We start from the raw sequence: 19,521 nt of genomic DNA on the forward strand, positions 1-19,521 counted from the left end.
CGAGCTTAGGCCCTTGCCTATTCGGACGCTCCTGTCTGAATTATCTTCGAGGAAGATATCCTCCATTTCTTGATCTGGTTCAGGAGATAGGGTTTCGGGGCGGGCATCAACTTCTGCGGGAGATAGGCTGCTCGTGCTTGCCTTTCTCCTTTTTGCCTCGCTTTCCTCTCCTGTAGCTCCTTTTTCTTCCTCGGGGCCGTCCCCTAGCTTGGGTTTTCGGACGGCAGTGTGGCAGGTTCTTCTTGCGACCTCTTGATCGCCTCTAATCCGCTCGGCGAACCCTGCGTCCGAAACGTATATCATCAGCTGATGGTATGTGGAGGGGACTGCTTGCATCTTGTGGATCATGGTTCTTCCCATGATTACGTTGTATACGGAATCGCAATCCATCACCAAAAATTCGTCCCGAAGGGTTTTTGCTGCTTGGCCTTCACCCACCGTGACTGGCAGGGTGATCTTTCCTCGGGGGATAGCTGCGGATTCGTTGAATCCGATCAGAGGATAACTGACTTTCGTCAGTGCTTCCTCTGATTCTTCGAGGATCAGCTGCTCGAAGCAGTTTCTGAAGATGATATTGACGGCACTTCCTCCGTCGACTAACACCCGATGTACGTTGTGGTTATTGAGGTCCATGGAAATGACTAGAGGATCGTCATGCTTGTACTGGACTCCGAAACAATCGTCAGCAGTGAAGGTCATGTTCGGGGGGTGTGGCTGGTTGTCTCCCACCGCGCTGAAGTTGACCCGATGGGAGAGGGCTCTTAGGTGTTTCTTGCTGGCCTGGCCAGACTTCTGCCCCCCGAACACCACCAGGATGTCGTTTTTCTTGTGTCCTGTTGCTTCGTAGACCCTCTTCTGTGGTTGCTCATGTTGTTTGCCACTGGCGGCCTTTTCTTTTTCCTCCCTTCGGTCTAACAAGTACTGTTTCAGGTAGCCTCGGCGAACGAGGTCCTCAATGTTGTCTTTCAGCGAGTTGCATTCTTCGGTGTGGTGACCGAAGTCATCATGAAACTCGCACCACTTGTTCTTGTTTCTCCGAGCTGGGTTGGACTTGAGCTTCCCCGGTAGTTTCCACTTTTCATCATTTCTGTTGAGGCTAAAGATCTCTTTTCGGGGCAGAGCTAGTGGAGTGTAGTTAGTGTATTTGGGTTGAAGTTCACCCCTTCTCCCGTCTTTCTTCGGGCTCATCTCTCTAGCTCCTACTTTCTCCTTCCCTTTCCTTGAGCCGCCCTCGGGCTTGCTCTGGGTATTCTTTGTGTCTCTCGGATCCGACGATCCTTTCAATCTTGCAGCGGCCTTGTTGAACTCTTCGGTTCTGATGAACGCATCAGCCATTTGGAGCACGTCATCTATTCTGGAGGGGTTCTTCATTGAGAGTTCGTCACGGAACTTCCCTTCCTGGAGCGCGTGCTTCAAGGCGAAGATGGCCACGTCTGGCTGCAAGTTTGGTATGTTTGTTGATTCCTTCATGAATCTGGCCATGAATTCTCTTAGACTTTCGTCTCTTTCTTGTTGGATTGAGGTCAGTTCTGCTGTGGTTCGCTCGGGGCGATTGTTGCTCACGAACTGTGTGCAGAATCTCTTTTTCAGCTTTTTCCAGCTCTTGATCGATCCCTTCGGCAGCGATCTAAACCACTCTCCCGCCACTCCGGTTAGCGTGGTTGGGAAATATTTACACCAACATGCTTCGGAGTAGGGACTCAAGAACATTTGCTGCTCGTAGGAGATGACATGATCCCTCGAATCTGTGATTCCGCTGTAGGTTAGGTGTGCTGGCAGTCTTACCTTCGGTATTTCTTCCATGATCAGCTCGTCCGAGAAAGGGGATGGCGTGGGAGTCATGATTCTTTTCCCGAGTCTAGCCCTGATGCCTTCGTTTGCCGAGGTTCTGTGATTAGAACGTTCGGGCGTACGATGGGGGCTAGGGGTTCGATCATGCCTCCTGTCTCTTCTTCTCTCTCGGCTACTGACCTCGGGTCGTTCGCCAGATCTGCTTGGCTCGCCTACCCCGAGTCTCGTGTGGATCGAAGGTCTTAACCTTGAGTGGACCGAGGGCCTCAACCTGCTGAGCACCGAGCTTCGGATCCGAGTGTTACGAGTAGTCGATTCGCTTTGGAGAGCTGTTGGAGTAGGCGATGGTCTTGCAAACCAATCTGGTTGTTGTTGTGCCCTTTTTTGGGTGTCCCATGTGCTTTCCATCCATCTCGACGTCAGGTGTGTTCCTGTCAAGGGGAGGAGCTCTCTTTCGGGTCTGGACACTTCTACACTGGGCTGTTCGTTCAGCCTTCGCCTGGTCCTCCTCTCCTCTCAACGGTCTTTAGCCAATCCTTGCTGCTTCTCATTGAAGAGGAAGTTTTGCATGATGGTCATGGCCGCAGTGAGCTCTTCCCTAGTTGGAATCGGAGGTCCTGCGTTTGTGGCGGTCGTAGCTCTGCTTGGCTGTGACCTCGCCATCGATTGAGGGTGCTCCTCTTGGTCAGATTCTGAATCTGACCGCACCATCATATCGTCATCATTGTTGTTAATAATATCATTAACCATTTTCGCGAAAAGAGGTGATTGATGTCTTTCAAAGGCTTTGAAGTGTTCTTCCCCACAGACGGCGCCAAATTGTTCCGGTGTTGTAAAGATGGAAACAATGGGCTTCGAATGAAGGCCCCTTTTGTATGTGTTGAAGATCTTGCTTGTTTGAATGAGTAGAGTCCGAATTCACCTGCACAAGAGCAAAGTCACTAGCCTCGGGGGTGTTTCCGAGGAAAGCCCCTCCGATGCCTAAGTAAGAACGATGCTCGGATTCTAGAGAGAAGTTCTCTAGAAGAGTAGTCTTAAGGCGATAAATTGGACGTACCTTGAGGTGTGAGCCTTGGCGGCCTATTTATAGTGTTTGCATAATAAATGCCCATAGGTCATTTATTGCTTTTGGGCCTTGGGCCTTTGATGGATGGCTGACTAGCCTTTGGTAGGTTTAATGCTGTTTGTTTAGAGCCATTGGGCTTTGGACTTAGTGGTCCAATTGAGAATCAATTGGGAGCCCAAACATTACTCAATATTCATTACATATTAAGCATATAAAATCCGAAGTAGGACAAAATTTTCATATTAGATGATTAAATAAGTATGCTCAAGATTTATTAATTATGCATTAACTTTAAGTGGATAAATACTTTATTAAAAATATGGTCAAATAATAATTTTAGAATATTCGTGCGTGCACGGAATATAATCTAGTTTATTGTACATACAGCTCGTGCAAGATCTCTTGTTTATGGAGTATCAAGGTGTGACAAGTTGATAATCGACCCGGAATTAGATTGGGTTGATCCCGGAATTTCTACAAAATTTATCTCTGAACAAACCCGAACTGGACCAACTCAATTCGACTCGATCGGGTCTAAACCACGGTATAAGCAGCTTGAACCATTTTCCGATAAACCCCGGCAATTGATATCCCTCCCACTCCCCAAATTGCACTACACTTCTCTCCCTCAAATACACTGCAAAACCTCTAAATTCTCCATGAAACCTTGACCTTCTCTCCTATATCTCTTACTTCCTCTCACAAATTCAAATTTTGCTCTAAAAGACTAGAATTCTTCACTTACTTATGTTCCCAACATGCCCACCTTCTTCAAACTCCATTGTTACCCCCCTTCAATCAACCCCACATCACACTCTCCTCCATTTCACTCACAACCCCCATAAACGAAAATTTCTAACCTCTTCCACCAAATTTGTAGCAAATAATCAATACCCATGTCGCTCAGTCCTCCTTTTTAGAAAAATTTCGTCTGGGGTTTGCTTCTCCAGTAATTTTGAAGCTTCCCAAGTGATTAATTCTAGTGTAAGTTCGAATAATTGTGATAGAATTGAGGTTAAAGATGGTTTATTTAGCAGTATTTCGAAGTCAATTGTGTTTACATTGTTTTGGGTTGTGATTGGGATGTGCCCGGTTCGTGGGCTACAACCTAATGCTATTGCTTTGCCTGTAATTAGTGATTTGATGTGGGGGAAGAAGGGTAAAATTGTGAAAGAAGAGCCCACATTGTTGTCATGTAAGGAGCACGAGTATTCGGGGCATACCCGAAGGTTGTTAGAGAGTGTTTCCGGTGTGATGAAGGTGATGAAGGCGGTTAGGGAAGGGGAGAGTGATGTAACGGATTTAGAGATTGCTTTAAAGGGGGTGAAGTTGAAGAAAAATGAGCTGCAAGGTGAGATAATGAGTGGGATGTATGCTGAATTGAAAATTCTCAAGGGAAAGAAGGATGGATTGGTTGATAAGGCAGACAAGAAACTTATTGCCGTGATGAGGGCGAAAAGGGAGCAGGACAAGTTGTTGATTAAGTTGAAAGAAACTCGCGGGGATGAGGAGGTGAGAGAGAGAATAGATAGGTTGGTGGAGGAGTTGGATAAGGGTGAGAAGGATTACAATGAGTTGCAGAACAAAATTGGTGAGATTGAGGATAAGATATCGAGGAGGGAAACGATGGTGTTTAGCATCGGTGTGAGGGAGCTTTCGTTTATCGAAAGGGAGTGTGAGCTCTTGGTGCAGAGATTTACTCGAGAGATTAGACATAATGCAAGGTAAATTGGTGATTCTTGTTACTCTTTTTGCCTTTTGCAACTCAATTATGGTAATCACAAGATTCAAGAGTATGTATAAGCTGTATCATAATTGTTTAGTACCATGAGATGCAAAACTGGCTCAGTTATATTGCACTTCACAGCTGTTGCAGTGTGTTTGATAAATGGTAGAACTGCCTTCATCATCGTAGTTCCTAGAGTTCGGAATCGTATTCTTTAGTTTATATATTAAAGTGTGTTTTTCAGCACCTCATCTAGTTAATTGCCAAAAAAAAAATCATCTTGTTATTTTGTGAAGATAGAAGTTCTATAAAATTGCAGTGACTAAAATATGACTCTAGTACTCTTATACGTGTGAATTGCAATAGCGTCATTGCGGTAAGTACTTAATTGTGGATTATAATGGACAATGTGGTAGCTTAACTGTGTGTAAGTCTGTATCATATGTCAGAGAACAGGCTTAATTTGGTTCCATTCTGCGTATAATTTTGCACTTTGAGCAAACAAGTGATTACCTGTAAAGAGGTTTTTTAAGGGGAAGATAAAAAGGTCTGAATATAACAGTTTTAGTGTGGGAGCAACCGATCTTTAATTTTTCCCTGGTTATACAAGTTATCTACTCTTTTTTTATTTTGTTGGTTTTTTGCTCTACGCTTTTGGAGAAAATTTTCAAGATTGAAAATTGGTTACTTGTTTGCTTGGCCTTCTCTCTAGTTTCTTCTCGTTCCTGATGTTTGGGTCCTTTTAGGTGTAAGAGGTGATTCTTCAGGCATCTTCTCTTGTCATTCTTTTCATAACCAAGTAGAACAGTTAGGTCTCTCTCTGAGGATTTTTTTTTGTCTGGAGGCTTTGGGTAGTACCAATTATAGTGAGTAGTGACTGATTGTTATCCTCGATGTTTAATTAAGAAGCTTCCATTAGTTAGTATATTTGATGTACCTAAAGAGCAGAAAACCTGAAAGTCATCTATTTTTCTGGCTTCTAAGTTGTTGTTTACGTTGTACTCCATAGAGAGTGTTTTTCTGCAGCTTTATTGGTTTTGTGGTTCGAAAAGAATGTACTCCATTAAAATCGAGCTGCAGCTACTAATACTTTACAGGATCAAGTAATTTTGTGCTTTGCTATCGACAAATGCACCCAGGCAGGCCCTGCTCACGAGTTTCTTTCTCAGTAGACTGTTGGACCTTTTTATTACAGTATATTGTTTCTTACATCTTATCAAGTAATGGAGTAAATTTAAGGAAGTGTGGTCGTCCATGGCTTCAGTGTTTTTTAATTGTGGCCATTTCAGTTTTTTAGATACATCAGTCCTTTTCATTTAATTTCGTGGATAGGAACACAATGAATGTTTGCTATTTTTTTTAAGAACTAGCATGCCTCATTCGCTATTTTTTGAAGTTTATACCTGGCTGCGCATGCTGTTTCTAATTTCTATGTTGTAGTCATTCCTGTTAGTATGAAGCTATCAGAAAATTTCAGCCAATGTGTTACATTTACTATTATGGTGGTGTCATTGCAGTGTACGTGAAACATCTGCTGTAGTATATTCTAGGAATGATATACAGAAGGGCTTAGAAGCTGCTCAAAGAGAACACTTAAAACAGATGGTATTGCCTGAGGTGGTGGATTTTGATGATGCTCTTGGGCCACTCTTTGATGGAGAGGAAATGGGCTTTTCACAGCGTGTAAAGAAAGCTCTTAAAGAATCAAACAATTTGCAGGCAGAGCTAGAAGCTCGTATTCGAAAAGATATGAGGAAATATGGGGAGGAAAAGCGTATTTTAATGAATACACCAGAGGATGAAATTGTGAAAGGTTTTCCAGAAGTCGAATTGAAATGGATGTTTGGTAATAAGGAGGTCGTTGTCCCTAAGGCTGTAAGCATCCACTTAAATCATGGATGGAAGAGATGGCGTGAAGATGAAAAAGCAAAGTTAAAACAAAGTATATTGGAGAATGTTGATCTTGGTAAACAATATGTGTCCAAGAGACAGGTAATTTCCTGTGGATCATTCTTTGTTGTATAGCATGCTGTCAAGTAATTGACATATTTGAGTAATTCATACATGAAAATGTACGAGTATGTGCATTTTTACGTAGGAGAGAAAGATCATGTGCTTGTAAAGAAAGATGACTGGATTAGATCTTACTTTTAATCAAGATTGATATTGTTGGCTAAGAACCAAATGGTTAAATGTGAAATTCATGAGAGGAATCAACTAATCAATATAGGAAAGTCAAATTATAAAAAACATGTAATTGGGTAAATAAAATGAAATCATACCTTTCGATTATGTTTTGGTGTCTTTGGCTGAAAAGAAAATTCCTTGTTTTCTCCTTGGGAATTCCTCATTCCCTAGCATATTTTTGAGAGTTCTAACCTAGTTTCCAAATAGGCGAAGGCTGAGAATTTTATTAAGATTTTACAATGTAGATGCTGCAATTTGTAATATTACTAGTGCTGCTGAGAGGATGTCTTATCCATTTTGACCGTGTTTCTATTTTCTCAAAAAAAAAAATTGAACTTATAAAAATTAGTCTATTTGTGTCCCAGTAGACATTGTTTATACTTGGCAATTCTGAGCATTGTTTATTCTTGGCAATTCCCAGTAGACATTGTTTATTCTTGGCAATTCCCAGTAGACATTGTTTATACTTGGCAATTCCCAGTATTTGTGTCCGAGTAGACATTGTTTATACTCCTACGACGATTCATGTTAGCCGACCCCAAATCATTTTGGGACTAAGGCTTTGTTGTTGTTGTTGTTGTTGTTGTTGTTGTATTCTGAGAACGTAGTTGGCTAAAGGTTTTTCTTGCAAATCTTTCCCAGGAGCGCATTATATTGGATCGTGACAGAGTGGTGTCGAAGACATTTTACAACGAGGAGAAAAACAGGTGGGAAATGGAGCCCATTGCAGTTCCATGTGCTGTCTCCAAGAACCTTGTGGAATATGCTCGAATAAGGCACGATTGGGGTGCCATGTACATTGGACTAAAGGGAGAGGATGATAAGGAATTTTATGTTGACTTAAAGGTCATGCTTTGTAAACTTAAGTAAATATGTGTATGTTTGTATGATTTTGATGTTTCTAACAAGAACGTCTCATTGCAGGAATATGAACTTCTTTTTGAAGATCTTGGAGGGTTTGATGAATTGTATCTCAAAATGCTTGCATCTGGTGTTCCGACTGCTGTACACCTTATGTGGATTCCACTGTCAGAGTTGAATATCTCTCAGCAAACTCTTTTGGTGGCAAGACTGTCTCATCAGTTATTTAATGGCATATGGAACAACCAATACATCTCTCGTGGGAGAGAGTTGCTGTCAGAGCAAATAAAATACGTTAATGATGACATAATGATGGTGTTTGTGTTTCCGATTGTGGAGTTCCTAATACCTTATCAGGTATTTTTGCTTGTCATACTTGTTGTCTTTGTTAATTACCATTTACTTTTTGATAGTCATTCCAGATTGTTTCCACTCTGTAGTTGAGGGTAATGATGGGAATGGCTTGGCCCGAGGAATTAGATCAGGCTATTGAATCTACATGGTACTTGGAATGGCAATCTGTGGCAGAGTATAGTTTCAAATCAAGAAAAACAGACACTTTTCGGTGGTACTTGTTTTTTCTCATTAGAAGCGCCATATATGGATATATATTGTACCATACATTCCAATTTATGAAGAAAAAGGTCCCTATATGGCTTGGCTATGGGCCTTACCGCCAAGATCCCAATATCCGGAAGCTTCGGAGATTGGTATGTCTTCAGTTCAGTTTTGTTATGATATATCCTTCTAGTCATTGTAATTGCTACCCGACATACAGTTAAGATGTTATCACGCTTTCCTGTTCTTGCAAGTTTTATGTAGTAAAACAAAACTTTATCTATTATAGTGCTCCCTGCAAACATTTTTCTGCCAAGTCTGCAAGGGTTGGTCTGAGCAGCCAACACCTACAGTAAACATAGAGCAAACCTTCCTGGGTTAGTTTTTTGTTTACAGTTATGTCAAGAAGATTTTGTGTTAATCCACTGTGCGGAATTAGTGCTCTCTATTTCGTTTCATTTTTATCATTAAGTTTTGTTTCTGTTAGGAGAGGAAGAAAGAAAATTGGTTTGTACTCATTAATTGCTTGTGCAATAGGTAGGAGAAGCAAACAAACAACCCTAATAAAAGGGAAAAAAATGAGAAGGGAATCAGAAACTAAAAGGAGTGCTATGAATTATCAATATGGACATGTTACTGTTTCTAATTTAAAACCCCTTTCCAGGTGTTCTCAAATTTCAACTTTGTAGTTCTGTTTTTATCCTTAAATCCAGAGTCGTTTGACAAGAAGTAATATCTATTGTCAAGCTGTTCAATCTATGGCACTTGAATATCTTTTAGGAATTTTGCTTAGGTTCAGATAACTGGTTGAGCAAGTCGCAGTAATAGAATACTTAGTTTTGCTTCTGGTTGACGCTGCATTAATTACTTTCTTAGAAACCTGTTGGAGAAGGAAGTCTTCAAGTGTATTTCATTTCTGAGTTCCGAAAGTGCCATAAAGGATTCTGAATAATCGTTTGAACCTGTGACTAGTCAGCCTTCGATATATATCGGAAGACAATGCAACTAAGTGTTTATTACTGGTCTACGAGATATGCTTAAATCACGTATTCATGAAAATTTGTGACTCACTGTATGCGTTGTTTCTTGCTTGTGTGTTGATATAAAGTAGTACCTCTGTCTGTGTGTGTGTGTGTGTGTGTGTGTGTGTGTGTGTGTGTGTGTGTGTGTGTGTGTGTGTGAATAGAAAGATAAACATATGTCTTCTGCTTTTTTACCGCCCCCTTTTCTTCGGTTTTATGAGATTTACAGCGTACTATTTTTTTTGTCATTATGCAGAAAGGGTACGTCAAATATAAGAGGCAAACGATATTAAGTAAAAAGAAAGCTGGGGTTGATCCAATCAGAACAGTGTTTGATAATATGAAGGTAAACTTGTACGATGAGGGTTCATTTTCAAATTACTTCTTGTTGGATACTGATCGCTCTCCGCTCTTCAGAGAGTGAAAAAACCACCAATAAAACTGAATGATTTTGCTAGCATCGACTCTATGAGGGAGGAGATTAATGAAGTTGTGGCATTTTTACAAAATCCAAGTGTATTCCAGAAGCTGGGAGCTCGTGCACCTCGGGTATGTTACTGTTTAAGAATTGACTTAACTGAAATGTTTTATTACTTAATAGTTTCTGGTGATTGTTAATAGTGCAATATCTGAGCCCCCCCCCCCCCCCCCCCCCCCCCCCCCCCCTTATCTGGGAATAACCAATCATTTAAAAATATAAAATTTTTAATGCCCCATGGATACAACCTCAAAAGTCGCTAGAGAATGCATCAAATTTATTGATAACTTACTACTGGGAAGGGTTTCTGTGGGGAAGCACAACATGCCCATATTAAGGAAGGCGAATGACTCTGTCCACGAAGAGTTCTTAGCCCTTTGTTTTCTGGGGCCTCTCCCGCATGTTCCTCTACAACTAGATAAGATATCCGGCCTTCTTTCAGCATATTTCACCAATAATACAAACTTTTACCCTATGCTTGGATAAGAGGAAATGGAAGGGAAGGGAAAGGAAGGGGAACAAGTTCCTTTGTTTGGGTAAGGGGTTGGGGCCTTGGAGGGAAGGGGAGGGAGAGATCCATTTTCTCTCCTTTGATAAATACCATCTCTCAAAAATTGGAGATATTTGGAGGGAAAATGGAGCTCCACCTTCCCCCTTTCCCCTCCCTTCCCCTTCTGTTTTGCTATCCAGTATCCAAAAAGGGTGGAAGTGCTGCAGTAGGTATCAACCTTTCCATGCATGTTTATATAGCTTAGCAACCTCTTCATGCCCCTTAGCTGCACACATCTGATAACCTGTCGATACTTCAGCCAGATAAGCCCACCAAAAGGACATTATAGGAAACAGTGGTCTAGATTTTGTTTTAACTGGAATAGTATACACCGATGGTTTGCTATCTATCTGTGACATTCAGTCTTCTTAGTAGAGTGTGCAATAAATTAAACCTGGCATGGCTCTATGGAAAGCACCATTAGACACAAATGCTTCTTCTTAGAGCATTGCACGAAGAACCTTGCAGATAACTAAACAGATATGATACAAATTTTGTCTCTTATCACAACAATTTTTTAGTCCTGAATAGGTGTCTATATTCAAGCTTCAACAACTTTCCTTAGCATCCAAAGAGGACTGAAATGGTGGGAAAGTCCCGTATGTTCTGCCTTCTGCAATTACACTCCAGGAACAAACCCATCTTATCAATAGTTTGCGTATCTTCTCAGTCAAAGTCTATCATAATATGGATACTGTAGTCCAGCTCCAGGTCACCAGTAGCTTTTGCCTTTTGGTGTAAATACCCTTTCCCATGTAATGGCCCGTTTGGTAAACGGTCATAAATTGCGGGAATGGTAATGAATTTATATGTACTTTTGCAAGGCAAGCCCATGTCCATTGTTATGACAATGGAATTCCATCCCAAAAGATGTTTTTTTGTTCATCAATTTCCATTACCACATAATACCACCACCTCTAAAATGGTAATTGTTGATATTGAAAATTTACGAAGAAAACAAAGTATCTGGAGATGGACTAGCATTACGATGGGTATTATTTTGGCATAGAATCTCGTATAAAGTCATTACCATTGTCACCATTTATTACAACCTACCAATTGCGCAGTAAATCCTTACAAGTGGCAATGTTGCGCAATACCCTTCTCAGACTGTAACGATAACCTAAAGCATCATCAGCCAATATCATCATCTGTTGAGGAAAAATAAATTACTGATTCCACAGTTCCTGGAATCTAAAGCAAACGATTTGATCAATTAATCTCTCACCACTTCCACTGGATGCAAGAGGAATTCAGAGGTCCAACATCTTATCTTAAAGAAATCTGGACGGGGCTGAAAATTTTGCGAGATTTAAGATTGTTTTTTTTACTAGTTAGCTTCCAGTTTGTTGGCTATTCATTAATCAAAGATTACATGTCTGGTTTCTTGCTTATCTTAATGCAAGTCTTTATTTTCATTTTTCGTAGAAATTCGTTTCCATAATGATTTAGTTACTGGAGCCAGCCTATTTGCTATTGAACTTGTGCAGGGTGTTCTTATTGTTGGTGAGAGGGGGACTGGAAAAACCTCTCTGGCAATGGCTATTGCTGCAGAAGCCAGGGTGCCTCTTGTTGAGGTCAAAGCACAGCAGTTGGAAGCTGGACTCTGGGTTGGGCAAAGCGCATCTAATGTCAGAGAATTGTTCCAGACAGCAAGAGACTTGGTAGATCTCATAACTTTGTTTTCCTTATCTGTATTATCTGTATGCCCAAGTAATGGAGACATTTTGATTTAGGGTCTGTTTGTTTCAACTTATTTTTAACTTATTTTGGCTTATTTCAGATAAAATAAGTTCAGACAAAATAAGTTCAGATAATTTAATTTCAGTCAAAATGAGGTGAATTGAATAGAGCCATAGAGCATTTTAATCCGAAGCTGGTAAATTGTTCATTAGAGGCTCATTCAACATTGTCAAAAATGTTTGGAGCAGTCTCAGTCAGTTTTTGTTCAGAAAACATCATAAAGGGGAATACGAGAAAGTCTTGGAGGCCTTGGTCTGAAGAAGTTGATGTATTTGCTTCTTGTTTCTTCAATCCTTCCCGATCTCATAATATGGGAAAGTATCATGTCCGTTCAATCTTTTTTTTAGCTAGTGTTCATGAAAGTAACACGGATCTCCATAAACTTTATTTGTAATTACTAGGTTGTTTTTGTTACTAAATCTTATTCCTATGAAGTATCTTGATGCTTTCCTTTCGTATGTAGCCCTCATGAGGTAAAGAATAATTACCAAGCATGTAATGGTGACACATGATGGCTGTGTATCTTCTCGATAAATTTTATTGATACCCTTTAAAATAATACCATCATATTGTTAATTTCTAATTTATTTGTATTCGATGTGTCTGTTCTACTCGAAAAGTTTGGAAGATCTTTATGGTTTTACTGACAAATTTATATGCTATCATTAGGCACCTGTGATAATATTTGTGGAAGATTTTGACCTGTTTGCTGGTGTCCGTGGGAAGTTCATCCATACAAAAAAGCAGGATCACGAGGCTTTTATCAATCAAATGCTTGTGGAACTTGATGGGTAGCTTTACTTTCTTTTAACAATTTGTTAGTGCGTGTTTATCACATTTGATCACCCATTGGAGCAGCTTGAAAAAATGATAAAAATCAAATCATATATGCAGGTTTGAAAAACAAGATGGTGTGGTTGTGATGGCTACTACAAGAAATTTGAACAAAATTGACCAAGCTCTATGCCGTCCTGGTCGAATGGATAGAATATTTAATCTTCAGCGTCCAACTCAAGCAGAAAGAGAGAAGATATTGCGTATTGCAGCAAAAGGAGCAATGGACCCTGAAGTTATTGGTTTTGTGGATTGGAGAAAGGTGATCTGAAACACTAAGTTAAAGTGTTAAGTCTTTTGTGAGGCGTAGGATTTTTGCTTGAAGTGCTTTCCTGTTATTCATTTCTCTAATTGGAATTCTGAATACAATTTTTTTTTTGCCTTTCCCCCTTCTCTTTTTAGCGCTTATATTGCATGGACTAAACTTGTCTTTAGTTTCTTGCCCTTGTTTTATTCTCTGGAAAACAAATAAGAAGTAATGTCTACTCTTGCATTCACCCATCTTCCCGGTGGATAAAATTGCCAAACAAGCAGTGCAGCCAAGCCTCTAAACATATTGTTTTATGGTTGAGTTTGGAAAATGTACTTGCATTGGTTGTGTTTCTAAATCTTTTTTATAGTTATGTCAATTTTGGAACTGTTAGCCTGTTTATATGAGATTCTAACTTTCTGGCTTTAGGTAGCTGAGAAAACAGCTCTTCTACGCCCTATTGAGCTGAAACTTGTCCCCATGGCTTTGGAAGGCAGTGCTTTCAAGAGCAAATTTCTTGACACAGATGAGCTGATGAGCTACTGCAGCTGGTTTGCGGTTAGTTGCTGAGTTTACTAATTTCTCAACTACACGCCTTTACCTGGGCCGAACTCCTAAAATGGGATTTTGGACCCGGGACAATTTCATCATTTCTCTGAACTGTAACTGATTTATGATCCTGCTGTTTACATGTAGACTTTCAGTTCTTTTATCCCTAACTGGTTGAGGAAAACAACAATAGGGAGAAAGATAAGCAGTGTGGCTGTGAACCATCTGGGACTGACATTGACAAGAGAAGATCTGCAAAACGTTGTTGATCAAATGGAACCATATGGTCAACTTAGCAATGGAATTGAATTCTATACTCCTCCACTTGATGTAAGTTCCTTTTTTTTCCTTTTATGTTTTAATCAAAATTTTAAACTATTAGTCCAATACATATGTCTGGCAAGTTTTGATAGTTCACTTTAGTATCTTTTGGCACTTAAATAGTTTCCTTGTTTTGTTGACCTTAGTATTGATATCTGATCCTATCCTGTCCTGTTTCCCTATATGATATTTAATACTCTAGACCAATGAGACGAACCTTAAATATGTTCTGTTGACAGTGGACAAGGGAGACAAAGTTTCCACATGCTGTATGGGCTGCTGGTCGTGGTCTAATTGCTCTTCTTTTGCCGAACTTTGATGTTGTTGATAATATATGGCTTGAGCCCCTTGCCTGGGAGGTTAGTTATTTTTTAACCTTTTGTTTTGCTGATTTATTTTTCACTTTTGTATTTGAAAGCTTGCTAAGCTGCAATCTTTTGAAGGATTTTAGCAATGGCGATAGTTAGAACTCGGACCCAGTTGTCTCTGTGAATAAAAACTCATCTTGTGAGTTGTTGCCAGTGCAAAGCAACTGATCTCATTGACTACTTCCTCCGTTCTCTTTTAGTTGCAACGTTTTGACTTTCACTCTTGCCAACACACATCTTTGACCATTAATATCTCTAATTGTGTATTGGTAAAAAATTATAGAAATTTGATATTGTGAAATTATAAATTGAGATGAATCTAACAAGATCTCACATGACCATGTTTTAGTTTATGTACAAATCACAAACGCCAGTCATAGGAGAGTATATGAATAGTGCTAAAGTCAAAACGTTGTCACTAAAAGAGAAAGGAGGAAGTATTTTCTTATAAAGCTGTCTTGCTATTTATACAACTGTAATTACTTTTCAAATTGTCATTTCAGTAGTTAGTCACTTAGTCCATCAGGTGACCCATATAAATTCATGCTTTTGAACAATTTTAAAAAATCATTCTTCAATCCTATTAAAAAATGAGCTTGAAGTGGAGCAGCTCTCTGTTATTCCTTATGGAAGTATGGATTATATATTATAGGCAATGCTGGATGTGAAATACTGAAATGTGTTAAAGAGTCAGAGATATTATGCGCTTTTTTGTTGGATATTTTCTTCATGGCTATCCCTTTTTGTTCTTTTTTCTCCCCCACTCTTTTGCTGAGATTTTGTTGCTCTGCTTTATCTGAGTTACAAATCCTACTTGTAGTAAAAGCAAAAAAAGGGATAACTTGGATTGATCTTACCATGCGAGGTTAACATGACAGTGGCAATTCTTTTACTGACATGTCTGTCTTTTGCTGTATCTAAATTGATCTGACCATGTGAGTTGGCAGTTCTTTTCTCTTATTCATGCCCGGGCTTAGGAAAGTACTCCCTCCGTCCCTTTTCATTCTTTACGTTTGGTATCATACACGCGATTTAACGATTAATTAATGTGGATTGAGATTCCTCCTTTTTTTATTTAAACAATGCAAATTACGTTTATTGATAATGTTTTCACTTTTATCCAAAAGATGACATTGGTAAGGTATGAAAGATTTAATTCATGTCTCAATAGGAAAGTGTGAAAGATTTTGTCTCCCAATGATTTTAATCAATTAAAATAATCACTTGCACGATTTTTTACAGAATATTAAAGACATTTATGAGTACAATATAAGAGGAAAGATTCTAAATGTAAATTAAAATGGGATACTAGAAACGGAAAGCGTTGAGAATAAAATGGGACGGAGGGAGTAGCTCTTTATGGTGTAGTTAGATTGGCTGTTAGGTGACTTAGGTCTATGCTTTAATTTCCCACTTCTATATTCAACTTTTCCTTCCCCATACTGGGAAGGCCAGTAGCTTGTCCGTCAGTATTGGTTAAGCAGTATAATTTTCGTGATACCTGTGCAGGGAATTGGATGTACCAAGATCACTAAAGCTAAAAATGAAGGCTCTATGAACGAGAATGTAGAAACCATATCATATCTGGAGAAAAGGCTGGTGTTTTGCTTTGGATCACATGTTGCATCACAGTTGCTACTTCCTTTTGGAGAAGAAAATTTGCTGTCTGTTTCAGAACTTAAGCAGGCACAGGAGGTGGGTTTAATGTCGGCACTTGACATGCTAGATTGTGTGTTTGAGTTAATCAATTTAACAGTGACACTTAACACGGGCCTTCATTCTTTTGCAATTTGCAACAGATAGCCACTAGGATGGTGATCCAGTATGGATGGGGACCCGATGAGAGTCCTACAATTTACTACCATGGAAATGCGGTATTCTCCTTAACCTCGATCTTTTATCTCCGTTGTGTCAAAATTATGCGTAGAGTGACTGTTAAATTGATGCTTGTATGATATTCAAATATCACTCGGGTGAAACAAGAACCGCTGCCAATTGCATTTTCGGGCTTCTGTTTGACAAGTGTCCTCTTTCTTTTTTTTCTTTTTTTGTTTCTACCTTCATCCATAATTTCAAAAGACTTTTGGTCATTAATTTGTTAAATTTACAATGATTAATTTGTCTATTTTCATACAAGTATTTTCTATAGAATTATGAATAAGAAAAAAAATTGGTCAAATATGTAGTTGGATACTGAGCAAATTCAAACAGGAAATTGAATCTGGGATGGGGGAAGTATGAGAACTGGTAAATTGTCAACTGTGTTATAGATACTGGATTGTGGTACATGTATATATCCAAGTGTTTAGGGCTCAAGGATGAGGGATTGCTAGACATGGGTGCAGGGACCTGACATTCATGTAATATCTTTCTAATTGTGGAAGACTTTTGCACTTACCTTTCACATTAAAAATGCGCGTCCACATGAGTAGTCGACTTGTTTGCAACTTACAAAAACTATTATCTCTAGCTTATTTGTGAGGATATGTTGCATAACTTCCTCTCGCCTTTTTTATTTTCTCTCTTTCATCATGTGCTCTGAAGTGTCCAGGTAAAATTTGAAGTGTTGGTAAAGATTTTAGTGTTTGGTGTTTGACACGGGTACACGAGATAAAATGAACTGTCAAAGTATTGTGCTTGTCAGTATGTCAAATTGTCAAGTTTGATTGGTTTGTCTGGATTGAGGGAAAGGGAGGGGAATGAGGGCGTAACAATTTGTGGTCATTTTCGGAAGGTTGGATTGAATGGAGATGAACACTGGAGGAATCTGTTCCTCTCTCACCCTACTTAACTCAGTTTTTGTATCTTTATTAGATCTATAGCATCATAGTCATTGTCACTATCTGCTCACTGCCACACGCCAGAAAATCCCGTCTACCCTTCACCTAGTTTGTACTTAGGAATATCAAAGAAATTTGGCTAGGAAATCGACAAAATGACTAGCACCATTGATCTTGGACTTGAATTCTGCCCATCACCAACTGGCAGTGTGGTGGTGGCCAGCCAGCTGTGCTTCCATGGATAGTGGTGCTAGGTGGCTATGGCGTTCAGTGAAAATATTTAACATGTCTGGAGTGGGGATTTAAGTTTTGTGGGGTGGTAAATTGGTAATGAACTAATGATTTACTCGTGCCAAAGATTTAAAAAAGGAAAAAGTATCCTTTTATGGCAAGACCTTATGAGAGTTTTATTTGAACACTCAGGCTCTGTTCTCCTCAACTTATTTTTGCAGAAAAAACTAAATTTTGCTGAGGCTAACTTACTTTTGCCAAACTTAACTTACTTTTGCTGTAACTAATTTTACGGTGTGTTTGGATAGCAAGATAGAAGAGAAATGAATGGCAGAGAAAGAGGAGGGGGAAGGTGAGCTCCATTTCCCTCCAAATCTCTCCAATTTGGAAGGATGGTGTTTATTAAGCAGGGAGGGAAAGTTGATCCCTCCCTCTCCTTCACCCAACCTTTTATCCAAACAAGGGAGCTTATTTCCCTCCCTTTCTCTGCGTTTCTACTCACTTAAACAAGTTAATCATCATGGGGACAGGCAGCTTGTATGAATTAGAAATAATGAACTGAATTATAATAACACGTTGAACTGATATGCTTGTGTGAGTGTGTGACCCTCATATAGGCATATAGCATTAGGGTTGTCTCCCTGTTGCCACCTCTTTGAAGAAATAAGAAAATTTCTTAATGTAGGATTAAACAAGATTTACATTAACAGCGGCTTGATTTGAAGAGTACAAATATTTGTGATACGTGTCTGTCTTATCTGTCTCATCGCTTAGGATTATTTTTTTCCTTTTATTTACAAATATTTCTTTCAAGTCCGTAAAATGCTAGTACCTATTATTCCACTGCTTTCTATTATCATCTAAATTTATTCATTATATCAAATCTTTTTACAGGCTACCGCTCTAAGCATGGGGAACAACCATGAGTTTGAGATGGCAGCTAAAGTTGAGAAGGTTTGTGTACCATCCAATTTCAAATATCTTAGGCTCTTCGAATTAGGTTTTCCTAGATTTGGTCCATGATTCAGAAACTGAAGTCTCATTTTCCTTTCTTTGGCAGATGTACTATCTGGCATATGACAAAGCTTTAGATATGCTACAGAAAAATCGACCAGTGCTGGAAAAAATTGTTGACGAATTGCTCGATTATGAAATCTTGACTGGAAAGGTATTACCTCTTCTGCTATAATGGAAGCTTGTTTCACTAAGATTAGAGAAAAGGCCCCGTACCACTGTTTGAGTACCAGATCTACGACGCTGAAGTAACTAACAGAAAAGAAGAAAACCTAAACAACAGCTAAGTAAATAAAAACAGTGCATATGGCATCAGCATTGCTGCTGGTCTGCTGGAAACATGGAAATGTTTTGTTTCCATTTACATTTGTTGGAGATCCTGTACTAGATTGAAATGATTTTAGTTAACTTAAGTTGGATCACTTGGATGAGTTAGGAAATTTGGCTGCATTTTTAGCTACCCTTTCTTTTTAGAAATAACACTATCTGTCTTTGACTATTTAGTCAAGTTTTTTTGACAGTTTTTCTCTAATTCTCTGTTTCCATGTATAGGATTTGGACAGAATTGTTAAAAGTAATGGTGGAATTCGAGAGAATGAACCTTTCTCCCTTTCAAGAGTTTATGAGAGCGAGGTAGAGTACTCTTACTACTTTGGAAAATTTTCTCCCATTCTCCTACTTATTCATAGTATTTATAGGTTGGTACCCTATTTGTTTTTGCAGTCTGTGTCTATTAGGTATCTCGAAGATGATGGCAGTGCATCAGAAACTGCCCTTCTAGGTGCAGCAACTTGAGAGACTGTCAATGGTGAATGCTAATTTTTAGTGGCAGTGACAAATTGCTGGAAATCTCTGTATATTTACTAATACATGTTTTTTTTTGTACGTGACCGGAGATCATTTGTACATACGGAGTGTATAGCATGAAATGACAAAGACACCATTTTCTTTACTTCTCCTCCCCCATAAACTGTGTACAGAAATCGCCTTGAGCTGTTTTGAACTCGAGAATTTGTAAACAATTTAAGCTCATGTTTGCAAAAATTTTGATCTTGAAAGCAGGAAGTAAAAATGCTACAGAGTATAAAATGGAGTGTAATATCTTCTTCGTTCTATTCTGTCTTCTTCATTTGTCATATTTTTTTAGTTTTAGATGATTTTTTTTTAACTCCTACCAAAATCGAAAATTTGT

At 39.2% G+C, this 19,521-nt stretch overlaps 1 protein-coding gene across 1 annotated transcript; it reads left to right on the forward strand.

The window, feature by feature from the left end:
* The first annotated feature begins 3,415 nt into the window (after positions 1 to 3,415).
* On the forward strand, positions 3,416 to 19,444 carry LOC110800673 (probable inactive ATP-dependent zinc metalloprotease FTSHI 5, chloroplastic). The gene is made up of 19 exons (XM_022005981.2): positions 3,416 to 4,581; positions 6,101 to 6,575; positions 7,413 to 7,616; positions 7,695 to 7,988; positions 8,072 to 8,341; positions 9,468 to 9,557; positions 9,629 to 9,760; positions 11,730 to 11,903; positions 12,652 to 12,773; positions 12,877 to 13,078; positions 13,496 to 13,624; positions 13,763 to 13,945; positions 14,176 to 14,295; positions 15,814 to 15,999; positions 16,104 to 16,178; positions 18,210 to 18,269; positions 18,376 to 18,483; positions 18,882 to 18,962; positions 19,053 to 19,444. Exons 1-19 carry the CDS (start codon positions 3,605 to 3,607, stop codon positions 19,122 to 19,124), a joined length of 3,954 nt encoding a protein of 1,317 aa, XP_021861673.2. The 5' UTR covers positions 3,416 to 3,604; the 3' UTR covers positions 19,125 to 19,444.
* The last annotated feature ends 77 nt before the right edge of the window (positions 19,445 to 19,521 follow it).

The sequence above is a fragment of the Spinacia oleracea genome, chromosome 4 (assembly GCF_020520425.1).
Source record: "Spinacia oleracea cultivar Varoflay chromosome 4, BTI_SOV_V1, whole genome shotgun sequence".
Lineage (NCBI taxonomy): Eukaryota > Viridiplantae > Streptophyta > Magnoliopsida > Caryophyllales > Amaranthaceae > Spinacia > Spinacia oleracea.

What these genes read in the sequence shown, in the direction of transcription:
- LOC110800673 (XM_022005981.2), top strand. Translation starts at nt 3,605, where the DNA reads ATGTTCCCAACATGCCCACCTTCTTCAAACTCCATTGTTACCCCCCTT. An exon ending in AATTTTATGTTGACTTAAAG is followed by an intron (nt 7,617 to 7,694) that starts GTCATGCTTTGT and finishes GTCTCATTGCAG; the next exon opens with GAATATGAACTTCTTTTTGA. An exon ending in TCTATACTCCTCCACTTGAT is followed by an intron (nt 13,946 to 14,175) that starts GTAAGTTCCTTT and finishes TTCTGTTGACAG; the next exon opens with TGGACAAGGGAGACAAAGTT.